The sequence below is a fragment of the Pristis pectinata genome, chromosome 7, assembly GCF_009764475.1.
Source record: "Pristis pectinata isolate sPriPec2 chromosome 7, sPriPec2.1.pri, whole genome shotgun sequence".
In the NCBI taxonomy this organism is placed as follows: Eukaryota; Metazoa; Chordata; class Chondrichthyes; order Rhinopristiformes; family Pristidae; genus Pristis; species Pristis pectinata.
In genome coordinates this window covers 71,132,516-71,159,921 of record NC_067411.1, presented here as the reverse complement: position 1 = coordinate 71,159,921, position 27,406 = coordinate 71,132,516, and the positions used below count along the sequence as shown (strand labels likewise).

At 37.5% G+C, this 27,406-nt stretch overlaps 1 protein-coding gene across 1 annotated transcript in view; it reads right to left on the bottom strand.

The window, feature by feature from the left end:
* Positions 1-1,017: 1,017 nt before the first annotated feature.
* The window catches only part of LOC127572275 (hippocampus abundant transcript 1 protein-like), a 63,661-nt gene continuing 37,272 nt past the window's right edge, over positions 1,018-27,406 (bottom strand). Inside the window, exons 6-12 of the mRNA XM_052019302.1 lie at positions 19,260-19,478; positions 17,416-17,529; positions 16,749-16,820; positions 15,699-15,811; positions 15,236-15,333; positions 6,653-6,798; positions 1,018-2,723 (exon numbers count right to left, since the gene is read on the bottom strand). Coding sequence (XP_051875262.1) covers positions 2,514-2,723; positions 6,653-6,798; positions 15,236-15,333; positions 15,699-15,811; positions 16,749-16,820; positions 17,416-17,529; positions 19,260-19,478 — 972 coding nt within the window. The 3' untranslated portion in view covers positions 1,018-2,513. The remainder of the gene's footprint in view (positions 2,724-6,652; positions 6,799-15,235; positions 15,334-15,698; positions 15,812-16,748; positions 16,821-17,415; positions 17,530-19,259; positions 19,479-27,406) is intronic.

Below are 27,406 nucleotides of genomic sequence, written 5' to 3'. Positions count from 1 at the left end.
CTTTTATATGTACATTATATACAGTTCTGGATGAGGCACAATTGAAGAAAGTGGTAATGTAACTGTAGCAGGATACGAATACCAGTGTCAATTTTTCTGCAGTTCCCTGCTTTCTATTTCAGAAAAATATATTTTATAATACTTTTTAAAATGCAAAATATTTTTAAGGAATTATCTTCATAATATTGTAGTTGAGCATAATGTGTATGAAATAGATCATTACCAGGTTCCACAAAGTAATCAAAATCAGATGGGCCATATTTTAAATAAATTGGAAACTAAGTTAGAAGTTCTCAATTAGAAATTTAGGTCTAACTCACTGACAAACACGTGGAGAAAATGATACAACTGGAACAAATCGTTTTTTTCCTCTGAAATCAAAAGTCTGATTGGATAATAATGGAATGAAGGAGCATTGAGGAGGGAATTTTTATATATTAAAAGATCTCTATTAAAAGAGCCAACAGTGATCTAACTGGTGAATTTACCAGTGGTGAATAATTCCTTTAGGAATGCCAGATGAGCTGTTTTATTGACACCCAATTTTAAAACAAAATCACATTTCTCTTCGTACTATTTGGAGATAGCAAGTACAATTATGGAGAGCATTTAGGTTTTTGCCTTTCCTTTCCCCATAGTATTTGTTCCTAACCCAATAAACAGAAACTAAAATTAAAATTAAGTAAATGATCACCTCATTTTAATGTGTACCATAATCCCAAAAATAACTTTGTTCAGTGCATTTCTTCACTTAGTATGTTTACTAAGTTTGTGTACTGGTTTCATAGGAGAAAAACAGGCAATTTTGAAAAATGTTTTTTTTAAAGATGACTATTTCTGGGAGGATATGAAAATAAGATCTTTACTGGCTTATCAGACCACTTAAAAAGCAATTAAGGGCGATTCATTTGAAAAAGATTACAAAAAATGCCGGGAGTGCAATGGCTACCAATTTCCATAATCAGGTATTAATGATAATTTTTACCAAATCAGACTTCTGTGATTATAAAATTAAAGTAATGGAACAATTTCATATGTCAGTTTATTCATGTACATTTGGATCAATAATTCTTCATCAGAAGCGTGCATCTTTCAAACAGAATACACAAGTTTCATAAACATCAGGAAAATAGTTTTTGTACGTGCCAAGAGAACCTCTCAAACAAAAGTTCAAACTGAGTATCATCCAAATAGGCTAGTGCCCTAAAGCACACATGAGCAAAGAAATGAAAATTAACACTAGCAGGCCTATGAAGCTGCATATAGGCTGAAGCTGAGGTAGCAGATTAACGTGTTTGAGGCTGTGCACAGTTAGCAGCTGAGGCCAAGTGCAAGGAAAGAACAAAGACATCGTTATTCCGCCGAACTGGACAACTTTCTTCAGTTTTAGTAAAACCATTTGGACTTTAAATAATAGGCAGCTTTTCACAAGTACGAAAGGTTTCTCTAAATTCCCCATTATACTTTGTTTTTAATGTTAAATATAAAATTTATGTCAAAAAATAGTATGATTAGATAATGCATTCATATTGTTCTTTACAAAACTGTAGTTACTTTCACAGGTCAAATTTTATTTGTACCTGAAAATAAAAACAATAAATTGGATTCTTCAAGCCACAGCCTTCTCACAAAGACCCATGGGATTTGCACAAGCCTTAAAATGCTCATTTAACCATCCATATAAGTTTTAAAAGAAAATAGATTTTCTTTAATTATGAACAGTTTAATTGCCAGGCATATTAACACAAGAATTTATAGCTCTCTTCGTCAGCAAACAGTAGCCAAAATAATGAGCTTCACATTCCCACAATGTATTTTGCTCAAATTTGTAAGAAGGTTGAGGGATGTTAGGGCTGCAGTTTCAAAGACTGCATTCTTCTAAGTTTTGCCAAGTTAACTGAACTTATGATTTGCATAGCCGTCTTCAAAGATCAAAGTATACGTTACTATTCAGATCCCTTCTTTTTGCCTCAGCTCCATTTTGTGGAGAAGAGGGACTCAACACAAACAAACGTGATGTGAAATGAAAGCAATCTTCATTACAGTGGATTGTTTTTTGTTAAGGGGTAACGGTCCATATTACCTGCAGACCAATGTAACAAAACTGAAATCTAATCAAGAAAGAGTTCATTATTATGGGGTAATAAATTGATCACATTAACATGTACAAAATATTGTCCCTTTCCACTGATGCACAAGATACAACCCTGAGATACGAATCTGAATGCATGTTGCTCCAAAACTATCTGAGCATTGATTACCCGACTAAACTGGAATTTCCACCATCAGGATGACACTTCGAACAAGAACTTGAAGAACTGGCAGTGCTGGAAACACATGTTCAAGTAGCTTGCAATAAAAAAATCCTGGTACATCCACTTTCATGGATCTTAAAGTCTTCTTCAAAATGGCTCCCTTTGTTCTTTCAATGTCCAGTAGATCCAGTCGCATTCAACACATTGTTCTTTGTTTAGATCTGTTATTTTCCTCCAAAGCCAATAAATCTGGTGTCTTCATACACTACTGTCCTGCAGCAGTGGCTCATTGTCCTCGTCACTGCCAATGGGGGGAGTGGTGGGAACGTTGCCAAGACTGCTGCTATGTTTCCTTACATTATTGGCTTTACTAGACATGCCATGCTCAGGGATAAATAAGGCAACCAAAAAAGCTACAAGGACTGTAATGGCTCCAAACAAGAAAGGTGGTCCAGGGATAATGGAATCCTGAATGAACAAAATATTAACAAATAAGTGAAGCAACAATCACCAAAAGCATCTTCAACACAGAACGACTATTCAAAAACATTTTAAACAAGACTGGGAAACCCTGATGGGTCATAAGGAGAATCTTAGAACATGTGCCTCTCTTCTAAGAGGGTTTAGGGATAAAATTCCAATAGTGTGCCACAGAAAATTGAAATCATGACTGCCAACTGTGGGGCAAAAGGAGTGGGAGTGTGAGCACACAACAGGCATTTGGAATAAGACTTGTGACTGAGAAAGATTGCAAAAGGTAGGGTGAGATATAATACCCAAACAAGAACTTTAATCACTAGAATTTAGCGGGCATTTTTTCTGGCAGGTGGGGGGGGGGAGGGGTGGAGTTGGTGGCAGAGACCAAGAATTAATAATGTCAACAAAGGTGCTGGGAAGATGAACATTATGGGAGAAGATACAAGCGACAGAGTTTTGAACATTGAAGATTAGAGAGTGAAAAGAGAGAGAGAGAGAGAGAGAGAGAGAGAGAGAGAGAGAGAGAGAGAAACAGCCTTTAGGGCATTAGAAAGTCAACCTTCAGGCATCAAAGACTCCATTAATGGAAGTTTCAGTGGCAGATAGATTGAAGCAGGTACAGTATTATGGAGTTGGAAAAGGTCTTTCTAACAGAGAAAATATGGAATTAGAAGTTTAGCTCAGAATTACAAAGTAATGTAAACAAGCTGCTTTAGCCTGAGACAGTGGACAGGGGTAAAATTTCAAGATTGTAATAGGGAACAAATATGATAGTTTTGGTGTTTTTAAAGTTCAGCTGGATAAATTGTGGCTCTTCCTAAAGTGGGTGCTGATCAAACTGACGTGATAGCCATGGAGAAGCCAGGAGCAGCAGTGTGAGGGTTAAACATCACATCCTCAGCATACAAGTGGATGTTTCCCTCTGTGTCACTGCTGAGCAACAGCACATTGAAGAAGAACCAAGAATTTAATTTTGGCATTAAAGTGTTAAGGGAAAAATGTGATAGAGAATAACAAGATATATATGGAGTTACTTGTTCTGTTGTGAAAATGTGAGGATCTTAACAGTTTGATATTTTCCTCGCTGTGGCTGATTTTGGTTGAATGCAACTTAAGTGTTTTTCTTGCAAAATGAAAAATGTTAATTTGCTAACAAAAAACGTTGGCCTAAGGATAGGAGTGAGGGTGGGGGAAGGGGGAGGTGGGACGGAGATTGAAACATGGTTCTTTGTAGGCTGTAAAATACGATCGTAACAAGCAGCAAGTTTTTACAAACCAGCAATTACATTTCTACAGAATGATCACATCTGTACTCTACATCAATGTCAAATTTTGTGACTCCACAAACAAAATTAAATACAGTGATAGATAATCTTGCCATCTTTATGACATTGGTTAGTGCAAAGGTAACACAGAAAACAGTTTTATATGCACAGGAAGAGGATTAAAAGAAATGCAGCAAGATAAGGCCATAGATTAAGGCACATAAAAGTCAAAGTTTGGTGAAGAACTATTAAGACGTTAGACACTTCTTACTGTAAAGTTGTCTATTTATTTCCAACAGGTAAACCATGGAGAGGATTTACTTACAGTAGCATGCAAAAGTTTGGGCACTCCTGATCAAAATTTCTGTTACTGTGAATAGCTAAGCGAGTAAAAGATGACCTGATATCCAAAAGACTTAAAGATGACACATTCCTTTAATATTTTAAGCAAGATTATTTTTTTTATTTCCATCTTTTACAGTTTCAAAATAACAAAAAAAGGAAAAGGGCCCGAAGCAAAAGTTTGGGCACCCTGCATGGTCAGTACTTAGTAACACCCCCTTTGGCAAGTATCACAGCTTGTAAACGCTTTCTGTAGCCAGCTAAGAGTCTTTCAATTCTTGTTTGGGGGATTTTCGCCCATTCTTCCTTGCAAAAGGCTTCTAGTCCTGAGAGACTCTTGGGCCGTCTTGCATGCACTGCTCTTCTGAGGTCTATCCACAGATTTTCGATGATGTTTAGGTCGGGGGACCATGAGGATCATGGCAAAACCTTCAGCTTGTGCCTCTTGAGGTAGTCCATTGTGGATTTTAAGGTGTGTTTAGCATCGTTATCCTGTTGTAGAAGCCATCCTCTTTTCATCTTCAGCTTTTTTTTAAACAGAAGGTGTGATGTTTGCTTCCAGAATTTGCTGGTATTTAATTGAATTCATTCTTCCCTCTACCAGTGAAATGCTTCCTGTGCCACTGGTTGCAACACAAGCCCAAAGCATGATCGATCCACCCCCATGCTTAACAGTTGGAGAGGTGTTCTTTTCATGAAATTCTGCATCCTTTTTTCTCCAAACATACCTTTGCTCATTGTGGCCAAAAAAGTTCTATTTTGACTTCATCAGTCCACAGGACTTGTTTCCAAAATGCATCAGGCCTGTTTAGATGTTCCTTTGCAAACTTCTGACGCTGAATTTTGTGGTGAGGACACAGGAAAGTTTGGAGAAAAAAGGGTGCAGAATTTCATGAAAAGAACACCTCTCCAACTGTTAAGCATGGGGGTGGATCGATCACGCTTTGAGCTTGTGTTGCAGCCAGTGGCACAGGAAGCATTTCACTGGTAGAGTGAAGAATGAATCCAATTAAATACCAGCAAATTCTGGAAGCAAACATCACACCTTCTGTAAAAAAAAAGCTGAAGATGAAAAGAGGATGGCTTCTACAACAGGATAACGATGCTAAACACACCTCAAAATCCACAATGGACTACCTCAAGAGGCACAAGCTGAAGGTTTTGCCATGACCCTCATGGTCCCCCGACCTAAACATCATCGAAAATCTGAGAATAAACCTCAGAAGAGCAGTGCATGCAAGACGGCCCAAGAATCTCACAGAACTAGAAGCCTTTTGCAAGGAAGAATGGGCGAAAATCCCCCAAACAAGAATTGAAAGACTCTTAGCTGGCCACAGAAAGCATTTACAAGCTGTGATACTTGCCAAAGGGGGTGTTACTAAGTACTGACCATGCAGGGTGCCCTAACTTTTGCTTTGGGCCCTTTTCCTTTTTTGTTATTTTGAAACTGTAAAAGATGGAAATAAAAAAGTAATCTTGCTTAAAATATTAAAGAAATGTGTCATCTTTAACTTTATGCCTTTTGGAAATCAGGTCATCTTTTACTCACTTAGCTATTCACAGTGACAGAAATTTTGACCAGGGGTGCCCAAACTTTTGCATGCCACTGTATGTCTGATGGGGACTCCAAAAGTTATTATTTTGCTCCTGGTGCATAATGAATTACTGGTCAGTCATGTTATACAACTTTTTGGAATACGGGACACAAGGCATTTCACCATGATTTTCTGTTAACTTTCTCAGCAGGGGTGAATGTTCACATCCAGCAGCAGGATACAAATACAGGACCATTCATTAAAAACTTGGGAACATGCTATTTTCTTCTTTTAACTAGGAGACAAATATATGTCAAGAGTAATGAGGTAGGAATATGATGTGCTCTGGCCTTGAAGAGGTGACACAAGGCTGGTTAAATTCTAAACACAGTGCAGTATTATTAGCTTAAGATCCTTTATTCTGTCTGTACCTGGAGCATAAATTCACTCATGCCATTAGTAGGAAGGTACACATACAATAACTTGCATTTGAAATTCAGACTGGAAACACAAATTAAAGGGGGCTCCAAATAACCAAATGCAAAATATCAATAAAACTCAGGATTACTGATACAAGTGTTGGAAAGCAGGAAAAAAAAGGAAAACCAGGGGACTATTTTTTTTAATTGATTGCTGAAATTAATTCATTAATGTTCTTCTGTATCAACATGTAATTGCTTGAGGTCAATTTCTCCATTTATAGGATTAGATTAGTTGAAATTAGTACAAAAATACAAACAAATATTAAGTTTAGAAACCCACATAGTTATGATTTTACCTCTATTTTGGAATTTTGCACATTAACTGTTTTGTCAGAGATTGCATCCAGCTCCACGTGGAACAGGTAGAAAATAAACCCATACAGAGCAGGTCCAAGGCCATTGCACAATCCTCTGATTCCTGTGATCATTCCTTGCACAACACCTTAAAAAAAATAGTTAAAACTAGATTATAAACTAAAACCATTACTTCAGAAATGAATAAATTTGTAGTAACATTAACATAACTTAAAAATGTAAAGGCAAGAACAGGAAGAGTAGGTCTTTTGGCCTTTGAAGCCACTTCACAATTTAATAAGGTCATAACTCATTCTTCTACCATAACTCCACTTTCTAGCAATGTCTTTATGTTCTTTTAATTCCCTTGGTATTCAAAAGTCTATCAATTTTATTCAACTAACATTTCCCATGCAATGTTTATTTGTGAAATAAATGTTTGAAGCAAATTCTGAAAAAGCAACTTTAAATGTTTACCAATACTTATGAAAAATGTTTTCCAATTTAGTTTAACCATTTCACCCATAACTACCTAATTTACTTGGTTCAGATTCTAAGATCCTGGCCTTGAGCTTCAGTAAAATGCTGCCATCATTGTATAAAATATAAATAATCATTTCTGTTTCTTTTTTTGTTTGTCGCCAAGGAAAAAATTGTGCCTGGAAATTTACCAGTCATAAACATTTGGATCAAACTATTTAACTGCATGGCAACTTAAAAAGTAAGGAACTGAGTATTCTGCAAATCTAAAATAAAACAGAATGCTCTGAAAGTGCTAAGATATATAGTCAGCATTTCAAATATTCGTTTTGGTTACCTATGCTGTCTGACCTGTATCTGCTTTTATATCAATGCAAGTTTAATCACAGGTTAGATTCCCACACTCCCCCCCTCCCCGAACCATCAACAACTAAATAAAATTCATAATTCTGAAAGCTTTTAGACATAATTAGCTGAAAAAGTATGGGTTAATAAATATATTGAAGGCAAATCACTTTTGACCAACACAATTGAATCTTTTGATTAATGAAATAAGACTTTTAAAAAAAACCTTTGCAGCCACAAACCACAACAATAGGCAAGCACATGGGACTAAAGGAACAGTGGCATCATGCAGAAAAAAGGATCTAAATCAAAGGGTAGGGGTGAAACAATTACATTTCACACAGGAGTATACAGTGATATCCCCCAAGGGTCAGTATTAGTGGCCTGGACTTGAATATACAGGGCTTAACTTCAAAGTCTGCAGACATATACCACTTAAAAATGTAGTGAGCAGCAAGGGCAATGATTAACAGTCCTTAGGAGGGACTGATTAAAAAAATGAAATTCGAAGTGGAGAAGTATGATACTATACATTTTGGTAGAAAATAAGAGATAGAAATAGGAACCAAAATGGCACAGATGAGAGGATGTGTAAAAGAGGTGTAATAGACCTGGAGGTCTATGTACACAAATCATTTATGGTAATTAATTGAATGTGTTTCTTTGAGCAAGCGGGTTGATGGAGATGCAGCTGGTGTGCTTTATGTGAATTTCCAAAGGGCATTTTATCAGTTGCCACAAAATAGGTTTGGTATCAAGACTGAAAGACATGGAATAAAGGTGATGGATCAGCATGGATAGAAAACTGGCTAAGTAACGAGAAAAGGAGTAGTAGTGAAAAGTTGTCCTTTGGACTGAAGGTAAGGGTAGAGCAGAGTTGTCCAGAGGTCGGTGTAAGCAAGGGTTTTGCTCACATGTATTAATGTAATGGAATTGAGGGTACATGGCATAACTTTCAGAGGACATAAAACTTGTAGGTCTAATAATAGATTAAGAAGATATGGACAGACTGGTAGAATGGACAGATGGGTGGTAGCTGAAATTTAATGCTGAGGAACGTGAAGTATTACATTGGGTAGGAAGAATAAGAGACAAGACAAAATAAACCAGAGAAGAATTCTAAAAGGGATACAAGAGAGATCTGGGGGGTAAACCTGTTTATTTTGCTGAAAGAGTCAAGGCAAGTTGAGGAAGTGGTTATAAAAGCATACGAGATCCTGGGCTTTATAAACAAAGAGTTGCAAGAACAAGGAAATCATAGCATCATACAATACAGAAACAGCCCTTCGACCCACCACATTCATACTGAACATCGATTACCTATCTGCACCAATCCCATTCACCATACGAGGAAAAATGTAAAGGCTTTAGAGAGACTGCAGAAGAGATTTATCAAAATAATTCCAGAGATGTGGGACTTTTGTTGTGTGGATAGACTGCAGAAGCTGGGGCTGTTCTCTTACCAACAAAGGAGGTTGTGAGGAGATCCAAGAGAAATATTTAAAATCATGAATGGTAAAGGGACTAAATAGAGAGAAACCACTCCCACTGACAGAGGGGATCAAGAACTAGAAGACAAAGTGAAGATGAGTTGACAAAAAGAACCAAAAGTGAAACAAAAGAAGAAAGAAAATCACAGCAAGAGGTTAGGGTATGAAAATGCATTGCCAGGGATAGTAGATAGCAGATTCAATTGTAGCATACAAAGGTGAACTGGATAAATACCTGAAACAAAAGTATTTGATGGGTTATGGAAAGAGGGTAGAGGAGTGGGACTAGCTGGATTGCTTTTGCATAGCTCCAGTGTAGACTTGACAGGCCAAATGGCTTCCTTTTGTGTTGCAACCATTTTGGATTTGTGGGATTTAAAGTAGCCAGAACATCTACCCATGGGACAAATCAGGAGTAGAAAACCATAGGGAGTACAGTTATGTTTTATATATAACAAAATGACTAACTCTACGAAGGATTCATTTATCAAAACCTATAGTCCATTATAAAGGACAATGACATTTCTTAAAAATTCAAATAAAACCCGTTATCTTGCCAAAACTGATTTTGCACATTAGTTTTTATTTGAAGTGTTGAGAAATTCAGTATGTAAAGACTTAAACTGGATAATGACACCCTCCTCTGACACAAGGGCCACTATTGCATGTTTCCTCAGCTAAAACTGGGGGGGGTTTATATATAACAAAATGACTAACTCTACGAAGGATTCATTTATCAAAACCTATAGTCCATTATAAAGGACAATGACATTTCTTAAAAATTCAAATAAAACCCGTTATCTTGCCAAAACTGATTTTGCACATTAGTTTTTATTTGAAGTGTTGAGAAATTCAGTATGTAAAGACTTAAACTGGATAATGACACCCTCCTCTGACACAAGGGCCACTATTGCATGTTTCCTCAGCTAAAACTGGGTGGAGTCCAAAAAATTGGAGGAGAATCAAATGTTTAATGACAGGAAACAAAAATAAAAGCTTAAGCCATCACCAAGCTGACCACAAACAATCCACCCAGAGGTAATTGTTCTTCGTCCACAGCAATCTTTTTAAGATCATTGCAGGACTCTGACACAAGAAAGAAGGGAAGTAGTTACCACGAAAACTTAGCTATTTTTAGATTGTGATTAAATCCTTATTTTGGCATACCTTTGTAGCAAGATGGAGCAAAGGCTTAGTTTAACCTCTTAAGGTTATATACGTTTTATTATAAATATCTTCTAAGTAAATGCTCAGAATAATCAAAATCTGTTTCTCAATAATTACTTTAATTAAAATGGGGTTCCTATATCTCCTCATTCAGAGGAGTGACAAAAGTAATTTTAACGGAACAGCAAAGAAAACAAATTCTGAAGTCGAACCATTACTCAAAGATCAGATTAATAGCTGTGACGGAATTTAAGAACTGCAAGGTTCCTAATGTCAACAGAGTATATTCTCTTAGCACATTTTCTTTTTCACACACGCACAAAAGGAAGTAATCTCGCCTGCATGTATAAAAGTATATAAAAAGCTTGGCCAAGCTAGGCATCATATTTTAAGAATAATTATCATGAATCTTTGCAAACAAATGTAACCATGTAGCCAAGATATGTTTATTGCTCATTGTGTTAGCTTAGATTGTTAACAAAACTGTGACTGTGAAAAACACCACATGTTATGGATTGAACTTGTTAATTGTGCAATTTCTTGGAAAAACTATTGTTAGAATAAAAATTAAACTATGCACAAAGCTTGTGTGGTATAGTTATGGATTAGTCAAAGGATGGCTTTGGAAAATCCTTGCAAAATCTCAGCAGATACTTAGTATTTCCACTAATGATACAAACTTCACTTAACCAAGAGCCAGTTCTGAGATTATAAACTCTGGCTCAGCCATATAATTTCCCTCACCATGTTGACGGAGTCAGGTGATTTGATCAACCATAATACAGGAATTCATGGACTATGACTTATTGTAGTCCCAGTCAATTATCTGCAATTTATACGTACAATACAAAGCTCAAACATGGAGAACTGCAACTGAGAATAGTAAAGTTATGTTTAAGCTCTGCTTGTGAATGATGCTGTGCCGAAGCTCATTGTGCCCAATTTATTTGTTCCACCCACACAGGAATTTCAGCATCTGAACCTCTTGTAAGTCACAGATCCTTTGACTATGCTTTCACAATTTTGTGAACAAATTTTGATTTTTGACAAATAGATGTCAAGTCATGAAAGCCCACTCTTAAAGGTAGATTAAAATGCATCACTAACCCAATATAAATTAATCCAACCATATAAAAGGGTGCAATCAATATTCTTTAATTTTAATAGGCAAATCTGATTCTTTTGAAAGGAGGATCTGGAAGGTGAATTTACATTACTAATTTCAACTTACGTTGTAATTTTTCTTCTCCATCAAGGTTGTCCTAAGGTATTTCACAAACAATACCATACTCTTGAAGTGCATTCATTGTAATGCAAGGAATTATGGGAGCCAAGTGCCCAAATGAAAGTTCCCCCAAGTGGTTATGTAGCAATAGTTTAATAGTGGTGGTTAAAGGATCAAGACTGGCTAGATTGATGGGAGAACTCCACAACTCTTCTTCAAATAACGTCACGGGACATTTTACATTCACCAGACAAACCACGTGTAGTCTCAGTTTGAGATCCAGTGATGCAGCAGTCACCATTTTTGCATTACAGTGTCAGCCTGAGTTTTGTGCACAAGCTTCTGGAATGAGAATTGATGGGGTAAAGAACCCATGACCTATTAACTCAAGAGCTAGGAATGTTACCGAGGCTGACACAGATCTTACTAATGCAGGCAAACAAATACCATAGTGGTCAGCAGACAAGAATAGCAGCACATCATTAAAAAAAGCTGTACGTGCACAGGTTGCAGCTAGCAACCATACATCAGACAGCCATTCCTTCACAAGTTGTTATTAAGATAACCAGCAGAATGAAACTGATGTGACTAAGGATGCCAATCTAGGACAGGCACCAGAATACACACAATAGTCCTCACAAGTTATCATACTTCAATGTAGCCAAAAATTTAGCACAGCTTTACTTGTTACCATTCTGTTTTGTACTGGAGACAACAATGGAATATCTTTTTCTGAAGGTAGCATCTGCACTCTGTCTTACCACCCTAAAGCGGCACGGTAGTGTAGCGGTTAGCATAACGCTATTACAGCGCTAGCGACCCGGGTTCAATTCTGCCACTGCCTGCAAGGAGTTAGTACGTTCTCCCCGTGACTGTGTGGGTTTCCTCTGGTTTCCTCCCACATTCCAAAAGACATTTGGCTTACGTACGAGTTTGGTGGAGGCACGAGAAACAGAAGGTAGTATAAACTGAAGATATGAACAGATGATACGAGTGACCAAAACCATGGTAAATAGAATTCAATAATGGCTATCCAGTTTGGATTCTGAAAGGATAGGAGAGCTTTCTAAATAGCAAAAAGCTGGAAACAGTGTAGGTCCAAAGAAACAAGTGGGTTTATGTATATTGGTCACAATGTCATACAGAGAACAAGAAATAATCATAATAAAGGAGGACTAAAAAGCTAGCTAGAAATGAACAAGAGACTGTGATAGTTTCTTATTTAAAAGAAAGCTTACAGAGTGATCACGGGTCCTATGGAAAGCATGTCTGGAGAATTAACAGAAAAGCAGATGGCAGAAAAACAAGACAGGTGCTTTATACAGTATCATTCTTCACTAGTGGGGATACAAGGAACATTCTAGTAATAGCTGAGAACAGGAATTGCAATGGAGGGACCTCAGGACAAATCCAATCACCAGGAAAATGTTAGTGAGAAAATTGAGGGAGCTGCAAGCTGATAATATCAAAGGGTCCTGGTGGACTTCATCCCAAGATTTCAAAAAGGACTTGTGGAATAGTTAATATATAGTTTTCAAAAATTTCCAGGATTCTGGGAAGGTTTCATTACATTTGATAAAAGAAAATGTAACCCATTTATTCAAAAAAAGGGGTGGAGATAACAGAAAACTACAGACCTCCTAGCTTAACATTGCAAAAATGTTAGAAGCTATTATATAAAATAAAATAGCAGAGCACTAAGAAAAGTTCAAGGTAATCAGGCAAAGTTATGAACAGAAGATGGAGTTCTTGAAGTAGTAACGCATGCTGTGGATAAAGATATATTTAGTATACTTAGGTTTCCAGAACATTTCGATAAGGCGCCGCATCAAAGGCCACCATGGAAAACCAAAGCCCATTGGAGGAGATAACATACTGGCGTAGATAGAAGATTCACTGGTGAACAGGAAAGAGAAAGTATGCATAAAGAGGGCTTTTTCTATTGGCCAGATGTAACCAGTGGTGCGCCACAGGGATCAGTGTTGGGCCCTCAATTTACGTAAATGGCGAGTGAAGGCATTGAAGGTATGGTTGCCAACTTTACTAATGAGACAAAGTGAGGAAGGAAAAAGTAGCAAAGACAACACAAGGAGGCTAAAGAGACATAGACAGGTTAAGTGAGTGGGCTAGGATCTGACAATTGGAGTACAGTCAGAAAATGTGGAGTTGCCCATTATTTAGGCAAGAATGAAATCTTCTAAATGGTGAGAGACTGCAGAGCTCTGATATTTAAATAAAATTTTATTTACAGCGTGGTAACAGGCCCTTCCGGCCCAACGAGTCTGCGCTGCCCATTTTAAACCCAAATTAACCCACCCGTACATCTTTGGAATGTGGGAGGAAACTGGAGCACCCGGAGGAAACCCACACAGACATGGGAGAATGTACAAACTCCTTACATTGATGGGAATCGAACCCTGATCGCTGATGCTGTAATAGCGCTGTGCTAACCGCTACACTACTGTATGCAGAGGGATGTGTGTATCATAGTAGATGATTTAGAAAAGGCTGAAATGCAAGGTACAGCAAGTCATCAGGAAAGCTAACAATGTTATCATTGTAGCTGGGTGAGAAAAAGGAAAAAGGATTAATGTTTCAAGTTAATAATCTTTCCACTGCCTTTGTTCAATATTTCATTCAGAAGATGCTAATTCCAACAACAGAACGTTTTCTTACCATAGTGACTGTGTTTAAGATGACAAAAGAGACTAGAGATGCTGGAAGAACTCGAGCAGCATCTGTGGAGGTGAAAGGTGCATGTCGACATTTTGGGTTGAGACCCTGCATTAGGACAGAGGGAGGAGAAAGGATTGCCAGAACATAGTAGTAGAAGGGAGTGGTGAGACAGAGGCTGGAAGGTGGTAGGTGCAACTAGATGAGGAGGGGATGATTGGCAGATGGAACCAGGTGGGGGAGGGGACAGGAAAGGCAAACAAACAGAGAAGAAAACTAGATTGGCAGGTGTGTGTGTGTGTGGAAGAAGAACACCAGGAATGTGGGTTACCTGAAATTGGAAAATTCAGTGTTCAAACCTTTGAGTTATAGGCTACCTAAGTTGAATACGAGATGTTGTTCTTCCCATCTGCCTTTAGCAATGGGTATGGCTGAAGACAGGTCGGTGTGGGATTTGGAAAGGGAGTTAAAAATGACACACTTGAGATGCCATTGCAGAGTGTAGGTGCTCTGCAAAACAGTCTTCTAGTCTATGTTTGGGTTCTCCAGTGTAGAGGAGGCAACATCATGTACACTAAATGCAGATCAAGTTGGAAGTGACTTGAAGATCATGTCAAAACTCTTACTTTGTGCACAGAAAATGCTTAGCGTCCACTCAAAGTATTGTACCAATTTACTCGATCTATGCAGATTGTTTTTTATGTAAACAATCTGGTCACAATAAATATGTGGAGGTGGCCATTTGTCCTGCCATTCCTTTACCAGCTCCTTGTTCACTTGTTATCCCTTCATAATTCTGCAAATTTTCATCTTACTGAAATTTAGTACTAAACCAGCTTTCATGCCCCTTCAGACTGCAAATTCCAAGTTATAATATCCAATGTTATAAAAAAAAATTACACCAGATTCTCCTTGCTCAAAAAGCTTGGATTTACTTAAAAGATAATTCTAGGTTTGGAAGAGTTAGAAAGGCAACCAGATTCAAAGGCATATTCTATGAGTAATTGTTCTGCTGAAGATTATTAACTTATAGAATGTATTACATGCATGAACAATGGATTCTCAACTAGATGACTACAGAATGCAGAACTAATCTTTGGAACACTTTTATAATTATCAACAAGTAACAGTTAAATTTCAAGTTGAATATTGACAATGATTGAAGTTTGTCTGCTTAATACATAAAGTGAGGTGAAGTTACTTGCCTTGCTGATCGGAATCTGCATTTGTTGAAACCAGAGCACTGACTGCTGGAAAAGTAATACTGGACATTGCTGCTACAGCTCCTGCTGCCCACATCATCCTAAAACAGCAAGCAACAATTAAGGACTAATATCAGAACCTTTTTTTTCCAATTCCCTTTGTATAATTATGACCCAAGAGCAGGACTGCAGCCAGTTTCTATACTATAATTTATGCTTTATTTTCACAAACTGAAAATAAGAAATCCAGAAATTATTTTCTTTTCTAGAAATATCGTTAAAATAATGTGACTCTTGCTTACATTTATACATTCCGCACACACACACACAGTTATACAAAGTTCCCATAAGGAGGAATTTGTAAGCTTAAGTATTCAAAAAACCAGTTGTTTCAAGCACTACTAGATATGCATGATTGCATTTTACAGAATACATGCCAGCATCTCAGTGAAGCATGTCTGCTTACCAGGGCTGGGATCCAAAGCCATACCAAGCCAGCTGCAACATTTGAAATCCAAGGCCAAGAAGAACAGTGTTCTTATTACCAATAGACCTCATTAGGATACTAAGAAATACAGTCTGTGAAAAGAGAAATCAGGAAAAATATTAATGAGCCTATTTCTTGTCTGTAAATAATATTGTATCTCTAGGAATGAAGAATCTATGCAACTGAAAATAAGGAAAAAATATTTTCTGCAAACTAGTTAGTTCAACAGCAAAACAAATCAAAATTCTTAACTGAAGTTGGCAATGGTCAACTTTTAACATTCTGAATAAATTCACCACGTCAAAGTGATATAATAGAACTACAGTAATTTCCACAATAAGCACAAAATCAATAACTTGTATTAAAACTGGATCAGAATACAGAGTACAGCAAATCCTGGACAATTATAAGCTGATGTGAGTATCCTGAAAAGAGATATAGATGCTAATACCATTAGTAGGCTTTATTTTAATTGAAACAGGACAGAATTACAAACAAATGTAATACTGGCCTAACAAAAGTGAGTACATTGAAATCAGTGTGCGTTAAAATCTCTCATGTTAAAATGTTAAAACCAAAAACATCAGCAAAATAAACTGGATACAAGTAAACTAAAAGGATTTAAACTGAAACTAAATTGAAAACAAAATGAACCAACTTTTAATACAGCACAATTTTACAATTATATAAGCTATGAGGCTATTCCTCCAACAACAATTTCACAAGTAACTAGTAAAATCAGATTTAATGTGGTAAGTGACAGGTCTAACTATGTATTTTGGGAAAGACACAGTAAAGTTTATTTTTAATTGCACATTTACTTTCTCCCCCTCCCCCAATTTATTTCCTTATTCTTTAATTCCACTTAGTTCAAAAAACTTTTAAACTCTCATGCAACTAAACAGACAAGATTGTACAGACCAAGTTTATAAAAGATATTGTGTATTTAGTTTTAACATTGGAAATCTTATTTTGAATTTTAGATTAGAATTTCCAAAATATTAATGCACAAAAATATTCAATACTCACTTGTGCTATTATAGAGAGGATTCCTACCACAGCTATAAAGGCTGCAAGATTCCCAGCAGAAAAATCAATAACCTAAGAAAATAGTCAAAAATTAAGTTAGAAGTAATAGGCTAAGCAGGAGCCCTAGGTCAACAGGGTAAAATAAAAAGAGTATATAAATTGTAGTTCACTATGAATGGGATTTTCAATGGTTGATAATTTTATTTTTAGGTTTAATTGTCAAACAAAACATTGCAGATAATCTTCCTTAAGTCTGTAAGTAAAATTCAGCTTCTTTGACTCTTGGGGAGTTGCTGATCTTTAATAAGTAACATTAAAAGCATTCAAATTACCTGTTAATGTGAAGGGTGAGGGAGGGTCAAGGTAAATAAAGAAAGAGAAAAAAAGGTAATGTTGTCCTGCTCACCATTAGGTATCAACAGCACAAAAATACTTAAAACTGAACAAAACCCAGCTGTATTGCCCACCTTGCAACCCCAACCAAGTAGTCTGTTGACATCAAACTCAAGTACAGTGTCAACTCAATATAATACACCTCATTATATTGTGGTTTTAGATATTTTTCATATTCTCACCTCTAGTCTAATAACCTTGCTGGCCAAATTAATAGCACCAATGAAGCTGTACACAAGATCAGGAAATGCTAAGTGAATGATTTTATACTAACCTGTTTAAGATAAAGGAAAAAGCTAGAGTATTGTCCAGCTTCGGGCAGGTACGAGAGAAACACAGTTATACAGATTAGCAGCACAGTGGTGTCCTTCCCAACCTTCCTCAAGGACTGTAACAAAATAAAAACTACCTTGTAAATGCTGTCAGCCTTAAGTCACTTATCTGTTGTAATATACAAGCAGCATACAATATTTGACCCAGCACCCTAAAACTGAATAGCACAACAGAAAACAGAATATAAAAGCACAGAAATGCATAGGAATATCAGAATTAAAAGAATAATACTGATAAAGGTGGGGCTTAGCAATAGAAAAATATTGCAAGAAAGAAGAATGGGTATGGATTCAAGTAGTAGTCAAGCTACTGTAGTATTTGGGACTGTTCTGTCCACTTAGAACAAAAACAGAATGGGAAATTTAAATGAAGACGGAGATTGTTATGACCTTGCACCTTATTGTCTACCTGCATTGCACTCTCTCTGTAGCTGTGACACTTTACTCTGCATTCTGTATTGTTTTACCTTGTACTACCTCAATGCACTGTGTAATGAATTGATCTCTAGGAATGGTATGCAAGGCAAGTTTTTCACCGTACCTTGGTACAAGTGACAATAAAAAACCAACTCCAATTCAGGCAAGATGCACTGTAACATTACTGAGAGTGGAGGCAGTTCTTAAGAGAACAGATTAAGACTTTTCATATGCACTAGCACCACTTAATCTTTCCCTTTCTGCAATACAGGTAGTGCCATGAGGATTTGGGAGGAGTGCTGTATAAACCAGCAGCCAAGTGAACAGGAAGGATGCAAGTTCAGATTAACCTAAATGACAGCAGACAAATAGCTAACCACCTCTGACAAACACACTGTTAATGGAGAATTTTGCTTTGTGATAGCAAAACCAAAAGAGCATGTTGCAATTTTCCCTACAAATTTGTTATTGCTGTCAAGAGGCAAGACAGTATTTTAAAAGCAATATTACAACTATAAAGCGAAACAAAATATGGGAAGAAAACAGCGCAAATTCTAATTGAACAATCGTTCTCTGTCAAAAATACCCGAAGATGAGATAATGGATGATTCAACTGAAAGCACAATGTTGGATAAAGCAGCTTATTCTACTGGTACAACATTCATTGTGCGAAAATGTTAATAATCAACTTTTGTTTCTGAGCATCTGCATGCAATTTTTAATTTCATAGTATCCAGTATTATTAAATTCGATAACATTTCTACTATTTAAAATGCAACACAATCTGAACTCATTTAACAAGCACTCCAAAATGTATCCACTTTGGATGAAGGATTAAATACTACCTCAGAGGAGCTTGAGGCACAAGTCAACTCCTGTGGCTCTTAGTTTGACAAAGAATTAAAATAAAAAAAGCATAATATTTTATATAATTAGAGCTTAATTCTCTCATTTCCCTTCCAACACAAGAAGTGGCCATTTGGCCAATCAGGTCTATGACAGCTCCTAGAGCATTCCCGTTAATCCCATTCCCTCATTCATTCTCCTGTTAATCATTTCTCTCTGATATCCCCATCAACTTCCCCCGATCGTCATAAACCCTAGAGATGCATACCAGGAGCAATTTACAGAAGCCAATTAACCTACCCACCAGCATGTTTCTGGGACGCGGAAGCATCTGGGGAAATCCACGTGGTTACAGGGAGAACAGGCAAATTCGACAGACAGCACTGGAGGTATGGACTGAATCCAAGTCACTGGAGCTGAGGCAGCAGCACTACCTGCTGAGGCACTGCGCAGACCCTTGTTGCCTACCACAAATATTACACTATGGCAATTACAGTCTACGTACAGATTAAAGCATACTTACTGAGAAAGGGTCTGCTTGCTCCCATGAGAAAGGTGATCCCCGTGAAGCTGGTCGAACCTTTTCAGGGAGAGATTCAGGCACAGCCACTAAGATAAAACAGATGTCCAATGCTGCAATCACAGTGGCTACAAGTACCACAAGATTATCTCCATATTTACTAGAAAGATAAGCACCAATGGCAGGACTAATTACCAAGCTTGCTGCAAAGGTTGCTGATACCTGGAGGGGGGGGGGGGGGGAGCGGGGAAAGAAGTGAAAAAAAAATTTTACTTAAAAATATTAACAGTTGCGAGTATCTTTTCAAACAAGACTGGCAACTTATGAACTATACACTATAAAGATACATATGGATGAAATTAATTTGCGCCTGTGTAAAGTGACTCTGAATGAAATAGCAGACTTTATTTATATAGTGTCCGATTTTCTCTTCAACTAGCTTCATAGACACAACAAATCTGACACATTATGGCTTGTGGGTTCGTTAAGAACTCATCTCATACTACCAGCATTGACAAATTTCACCTGCAATACAACCTTCGAGCTTCATAATACGTCCTTACAGTTGGCCCACAGAAGGAGCAAGAACAAAGAACCCAAATATAATAAAACGTTTGTATGCTGGGTCATTGTTAATCCCATTACAATTGCCTTCCCAGTAAAGAAGTGCTAAGTTGCCAAAGAAATTCTTCTTGATACATGCATTTTTAAAGATATGGATCCAAATTTAAAACTGGAACAACTCAGGAATCTTTTATTTGGCACGAGAAGTGAAAAGGATCAGAACTGGCACTAAATTCCAGTCAATAACTCCAGTAAATAAAATAGCAAAAAAAATGCTGCTGTTCACTCTAAACCACCATCATTTTAAAGCCTGAGAGCAAACACAGTGATAAAATATACTCAATTTAGAACAGGCATCACAGATTCCCATTAAATGATGATCTTCACTTGTCAAGAATAAATTCAAGTACAGACATGTTTCAATTACTTACAATGGAAAACAAGGTGCTTGACCAATGAACTATAAAGAATGCTACCAATTATCTGTCTTCTGAGGAAAAGACATATCACTTTAAAAGATTACATATTATTTACTACTGGCAAATTTTGCTGGCAATTCCTATTATTGAACCCTTTGAATCATTGATAACATGCCATATACTGTGAATGCATAAACAGTTCAACCACTATCAGGACTGATGGCGATGCATTTGCGACACTACAAGGCAGTCTGCAGTCAAGTCAGTAAAGTGGCAAAGAATTATGTAGTAATTATTTCACCTTGAAACACGAAACACTAAACACAGTAGTTTACTTTATAATAATAAAACAAGACAAATATAAAAAAGTTCTGATTATTTTTCCAGTTTCTGGGGATCTTATTACAGAGCAATGAGAAGTTGCAAATTTAAACTTTTGGATACTGAAGCTAATGGTAGAATCCCACATGTAATACAGAGTAAGTTTTGTTTTATCTGTAATTGTATTTGACAAAAATTGAACAAAGTACGATTGGATTTTAAGGGAAGTTTATCAAGCAGAACCCAAGTTTTACATTCTTCTAATCAAATATTTTACGAAGTAGACCCAAATTGGGAAACATTCATAAAATTCACTGGGATAGGAATGGTGTTTTTGGCCAATGGTTATTGAATTGTTGTATTTCTACATACTCTAAGCAGCTGTTCGAAAGAATGTATTGTGTATCGTTCAATTTACTCTTTTCTTTCCTTCCCCATCCCCCAACTATCCCTCCAAAGATTAAGCTGCTTTGAGCAGAAAATACATTTCACAAATGGATTTAAATAACATGAAATATTGTTGAATGGTAGACATGTACTGTACAATACCATGTGCCATTCTGCATTAATTGACAGAATGATCTGTTTATTCTACAGGTTGATGGGCTCCAAGTAGAATTTCAACCTTGTTTTTAATCAAAGTTTAGAACATCACATCCTGCTGCAGATCACTGAATACTCTTTTGCATACATGAATCAGCAGCTTTCATGATCAGATGTAAGCTACCTTGAATCAATGAAAGGACCAAATCAGATGATGTGAAGAGAGGATGCCAAATCCGAGGATTAAAATGAACCACTTCAGTTGTACACTTTTAATGTGCATTCTTTAAACCCAAAGGCAAATAGAGGAAGGTGAAGTCAAATAGTAACAAGAGTCTCATATAGTTACACTCTAGAGAGATAATACCATTGACTTGACAAGAAACGAAGAGCCTGTATGTAATATCCAACAACATGGGAACACCACAAGGAGGTCAAAGAAAAACAGTTAAACAGAATCTGGAAATTATAGTTGCATATTTTTAACTTGAGTGCACACATGAATTGCTTAAAGAAATAACTGGAGGATTAGAAATCTTGATACCTAGAAATCCTGACTCCACCTTCTAGCTTATGAAATAATGGCAACTATCCAGTTTCTTCCCATTTAATAACAAGTTATTAATGTACCATTTCATTTGTGAAATAATGCACAAATGACCAATTGTCTTTGAATTTAAATGAGAATGTTAAACTACATACAAAAGCATAATACTAAGAAAATTAGTGCACATGTTGGTCCAAGAGTTAGTGTATACAACTTGTATACACTTACATTTTTTCTTCTGCTCCCTCCCCTGCCCCTTACCCAGAGGCATCCTGACAACTACTATTGGATGTCAGCTAAGTATATAGCTCCACAAAAATTGTTCCTATTCAGTGATAGAGTATTAAACCTGCAGGAGGTTGCTTTACACAAGATTATTTCATGGTAATGATCAGTTAGTCTCAAAACTGGATGAAAGAACATAGGAAATGGAAGCAGGTAGGCCATTCGGCCTCACATGCCTGCTCCACCATGCAACAAGATCACAGCTGATCTTTTACCTCAGTACTAGTTTTCCGCACCAACCCAGATCCCTCAATATCTAAAAATCTATCAAACTGTCTTGAATATACTCAGCAATTGAACTATTACAGCCCTCTTGGGTAGATTATTCCAAATATTCACTCTCCTCTGGGTGAAGAAACTTCTCCTTATCACTGTTCCAAATGGATGATCCTATATTATTAGACTGTGATCCCTGTCCTGGACATCTTAGGCATGGGAAACATCAACTCCATATCCATCTGTCAAATTCCTCATGTTTTTTTTAAAAAGTATTTCCACAAAATTACCTCTAATTCTTCCAAATTTGAGAGAATAGACCCATCCTACTTAATCTCTCCTCATGTGACAAACCCACCATCTCAGAGTCAATCTGGTGAAATAGTGGCGTCCTTCTTTATCACAAATTATTTCCACTTCCCTCCTCTCGATCTGTAGCTTTGGAGGTTGATGGTCCCCATCCACAGAGTTTATAACTACGTGGGGTTCTCTGCCTCCTTCAATCTTTAGAGGCAGCTAATTCTGCAGCCATAATACTCTTTGATTCAATTATTTTCTCAACTACTGTCGAATCTAATTAACAAATGTTTCCTCATTATCAATTTCCCTACAGGGGAGACCTGGGTCCTTCCTGTTCACATGCCAGGCCAAAATTTTTTTTGGACATGAATTTCACTTCAGCTTCCACTATTTTAAAGAGAACTTTAACCTAGTCAGCCTCTTCTAAATACAATTCTCCAGCCCTATCAACAATATTTCCTTTCTCCTTGACTTGTGGCATTAGCACGGCACGGTACTGTAGCGGTTTGCGTAATGCTTTACAGCACCAGCGACCCGGGTTCAAATCTGACCTCTGTCTGTAAGGAATTTGTATCCCCCCCCCCCCCCCATATCTGCGTGGGTTTCCTCCGGGTGCTCCAGTTTGCTCCCACATTCCAAAGACGTACGGGTTAGGAAGTTGTGGGCATGCTATGTTGGCGCCGGAAGCGTGGCAGCACTTGCGGGCTGCCCCCAGAACACTCTACGCAAAAGATGTACTTCATTGTGCATTTCCATGTACATGTGACTAATAAAGAAATCTTATCTTTCTGTAATGCAGCAAATGGAACTCTGGACAGTACTCTGTGGCCTGACTAGTTTATATAGTTCTCTAGTTTATATAGTTCTGTTTCTCAGCCAATAAAAATATTCCAAGCACCTCCTTACCCTGTCTAGGTACTTTCAGAGATCCCTACATTCCTTGTTAGGATCTCTAAACATTCTACCATTTATTGTGCTTTTTTTGTTTTGCTTTGCTTCCAAATCTATGGGCTCACACTTTTCAGGACTGAATTCCATTTACCACTGGCATGCACATAACCAGTCCACTGACATCTTCTTGCAGCCTAGAACTTTCCTCCTGTCAATAACGCAGCCAGTTTTGACACTGGCCAACACTTAATTATGGCAATTATATTTAAATCCATCACAATCTTGTGTTAACCAGTGATATTTCTGTCTAATTACAAAATAAACTGTATTTTAATAACCTTATGGGAGTTTATGCTTATGTCCTTGGTAGTCATTCTACTGCTTGCTAGGAGTAGTGTCTCAATAAATGTGCAATACTATTTCCTGTTTATGTAGGCAGGACAGCTGTGTCAGCTTAAAATGCAAAGATCATTAAGGTATGGAAAAAAAACACTGTATTAGTAACTGGAATCATTCACTTATTACAAGTTCCCATGATCTTTATTTCACTCTCCAAAGTTACTTAATTTCATTAAGTGTAAAGATTACATGAAGGAGCCTGGAAGTATTTCCTGTAAATGAGTGCAATCTTATCATTCCTAGCAATCTGTCAATCACAACAGTTTATAGGAGAGGAATTCAGGTCACTGTGTTTGTGCTGGCTTTTTACTAGAGCACTCTAAAGCTCCTCACTGCCTAGTATCTTCCTGTACTCACGTTTATCTCGTTTTCTTTGAATAAACAATAGTTCAACCACTTATTGTTGCATGCTCCAAAAGGTATTCCAAGTAAAGATATGCATTCTGGACTCCCTCCTTGCCCTTGGATCAACATTTTAAATGAAAGTCTCATGCTACTCACTCTCCAGTGTCTTCCATGTTCCTTATTCTCAAGGCATTTAAAAGGTAATGAATTTAAAAGCTTCCAATATATCCTTAGCATTCTCTGCTCTATTAGAAATTATAACTCATTACATCTTCTCATCCCTTCCATTATCCTGAAGAAATCAAGGTCTAAAATTCTCTATGCCTTTAAAACAGGGCTGCCAATTAATCCTAGTTAACATTCAAGATTAATGTGATTGCCAATCAACATGTTAATTACATGCCTCAACAAATTAAGTGTACTTTTTTTTAAATGCAATAGAGGTTTACACAGTACTTGCTGCAGGATTAATCCAGGCCACCATATTTTATTATTTCAAAAATAAACTTTATTCATAATAAAAAATATGAAGGAAGAACACTGCAAAATACAAAAGCTCAATGTTTATGGTTGTTACCTTCAGTAGTGTAAAACACAAGGAGAGAGAAAAAGAAACACACAAACAAACATAGCACCATTGCCACTTCTGTGGCTCCCTGAGGTGATACCCTTTTCATTCTTCGAGGGGCTTCCCCACCCTACTCAGCCCCTCCATATGTGGTAGCAGAAGGAACCTAGACTGGTCGTTCCCCACAGAGCCCTAGCATTGGCTGCACCGAGCATCAGTGCATCCCTCAGCACGTACTCCTGCAGCCTGGACTGTGCCACATTCCCTTACAGACATCTCTCTGTGCTAGAAGACCAACAAGTTTCGGGCAGACCAAAGAGCATCCTTCACTGAGTTGATGACCTTCCAGCAGCACTTGATGTCTGTCTCGGTGTGTGTCCCCAGGAATAGCCCGTAGATCAGAGAGTCCTCCGTCACACAGCTGCTGGAGATGAACCGGGACACGGACCCTTGCATCCTTCTCCACACCCTCTTAGCAAATCCAGTCTGCAAAGTGGTGGGTGGATTAATCCAGGTCACCGTATTTCCTTGGGCTTCAACTGCCATTTCTTGCTAACCTACCCTGTGCATCCTCTCCCCCAAACACCCCATCACCAACTTTCATGGCCACCATACTGTTGTGACGACCAATGCCTCCTGGCCATTACGTTGGCATAGACACCAGACCACAGCACCCTCTTCCCTCCACCCTCCTCCCTGCCCACCCCCTTCACAGAACATCCTGCCTTGACAATCATGGCAGGGCAAAAGAAAACTGAGCTCTAAAGCCAAGTTCTGCACGATGCTCTGCAAGCCAAATCTGGCCTGTCAGACTTCTCTGGAACCCTGCAGACTTCTCTGGAACCTGCAGACATGTTACCTCAGGTCAGTTAGGCTTTTGCAAGTTACAGTTTCTTCAATGGACCATTGAAAAAGGCAAAGCCATTCTAATTGGAGAATTAAAATAAAGTACTTTCTATTGTTTGAAAACGCAATTAAAACTGGGATTAACCATGGTTAACTTGCTTTATCTAATTTTTTTGAAAAATCTATTCTTAAAAGCTCTACTCAGAGATTTTTTAATAATACAGTTGGCTAAATTTATTCATGCTATACATTGTGATTATGTTTTGTATAAATTTAACTTTTGCTTTTGCCAGTCTTAAGCTTCTTATTTATACTCAAAATGCTGTTAGCCTATAATGGATTTAGAAGTCTACATGTAAACATTCAATTAATTGCAAAAAAATCTTTTCATCCTTCTTTGTCTTAGTTCATACCCCAAAGTGAGGACATAATTGATTCCAGTAGAACAATTATTTTCATTTCATTACACTGCCTAAATGTCTTTCTCACATGAGAGCATTACATCAAGAATGTAGGTGGTTTAAAGAATTGCAGCCAACTAATAAAGACTATTATTTTGACATTAGTGTTTTTAAAGAAAACACTGATTTATCGATCTGCTGTTTGGTTCCGATCCTGTTACATGGCAACTTCACAACGTGAGAGTGTTAGTGAAAATAACCACAATAAATGGGTCCTGTTGAAGCCCTGGTTTTAATCATACTACAGATAGTTCATTCAATGATTAATACCAGTCTTCTTTCTAAATCTACTTTCTCAAATAATGTCATTTGTAGCACCAAGTACCTTGCGTGGATCATATTTTAGCCTGTGAAAATTGCTCTTTGCTTTGGGTGCAAGAATGCATCTGTAGACCTGTATTCTCCAGCTGACAAAACCCATGCCGAAGGCAATATTCCAAGGAACACAGTAGATTCAACAACAGTAACAATCATTCATCATCCAATTAGGAAAAGTAATTGGACATGTATGACTTTTTAAATTATTTCAAAGCTTCAAGGACAAATACATTTTAAGTGACCAAGCAGTATTGGAAAATATTGTAACACTACGTGTTACAATGAAGAGGCAAAAGAAAATTAGCATTTAGTAAAGGAGTATGGCATGCTTGCATTTTTTAGTCGAGGCATTAAGTTCAAGAGTCAGGAAGTTACATTGCAGCTTTATAAAATGCTGCTTAGGCCACATCTGGAATAATGCATTCAGTTCTGATCACCCCATTATAGGAAGGATGTGGAGGCTTTGGAGAGGGTGCAGAAGAAGTTTACCAGGATGCTGCCTGGATTAAAGGGCATGTGCTATAAGGAGAGGTTGGACAAACTTGGGTTGTTTTATCTGGAGCAGCAGAGGCTGAGGGGAGATCTGATAGAGTAGACAGTCAGCATCTTTTCCCCAGGGTCGAAATGTCTAATACTAGACGGCATGCATTTAAGGTGAGAGGGGGCAAGTGCAAAGCAGATGTGCGGGGCTTTTTATTTATTTATATATATATATATATATATGAGACACACACACACACACACACACAGAATGGTGGGTGCCTGGAATGCGCTACCAGGGGTGGTGGTGGAGGCAAATATGATAGAGGTGTTTAAGAGGCTCCTAGATAGGCACATGAATGTACAGGGAATGGAGGGATATGGACATTGTGTCAGCAGAAGGGATAGTTTACTTAGTTCAGCACAACATCATGGGCCGAAGGGCCTGCTCCTGTGATGTACTGTGACCAAGCAGTATGGGAAAATGTTGTTACACTGTAGGTGTTACAATGAAGAGGCAAATAAAATGGCCATTTTGCAGTTACTGATTTAATAACACAGTATACTTCTTAGCTTCAAATGGGTTCATCATTGAGCTGCTATTCTCTGTCACCAATTTAACATGAGAATTTGACGAAAAAAAGTTA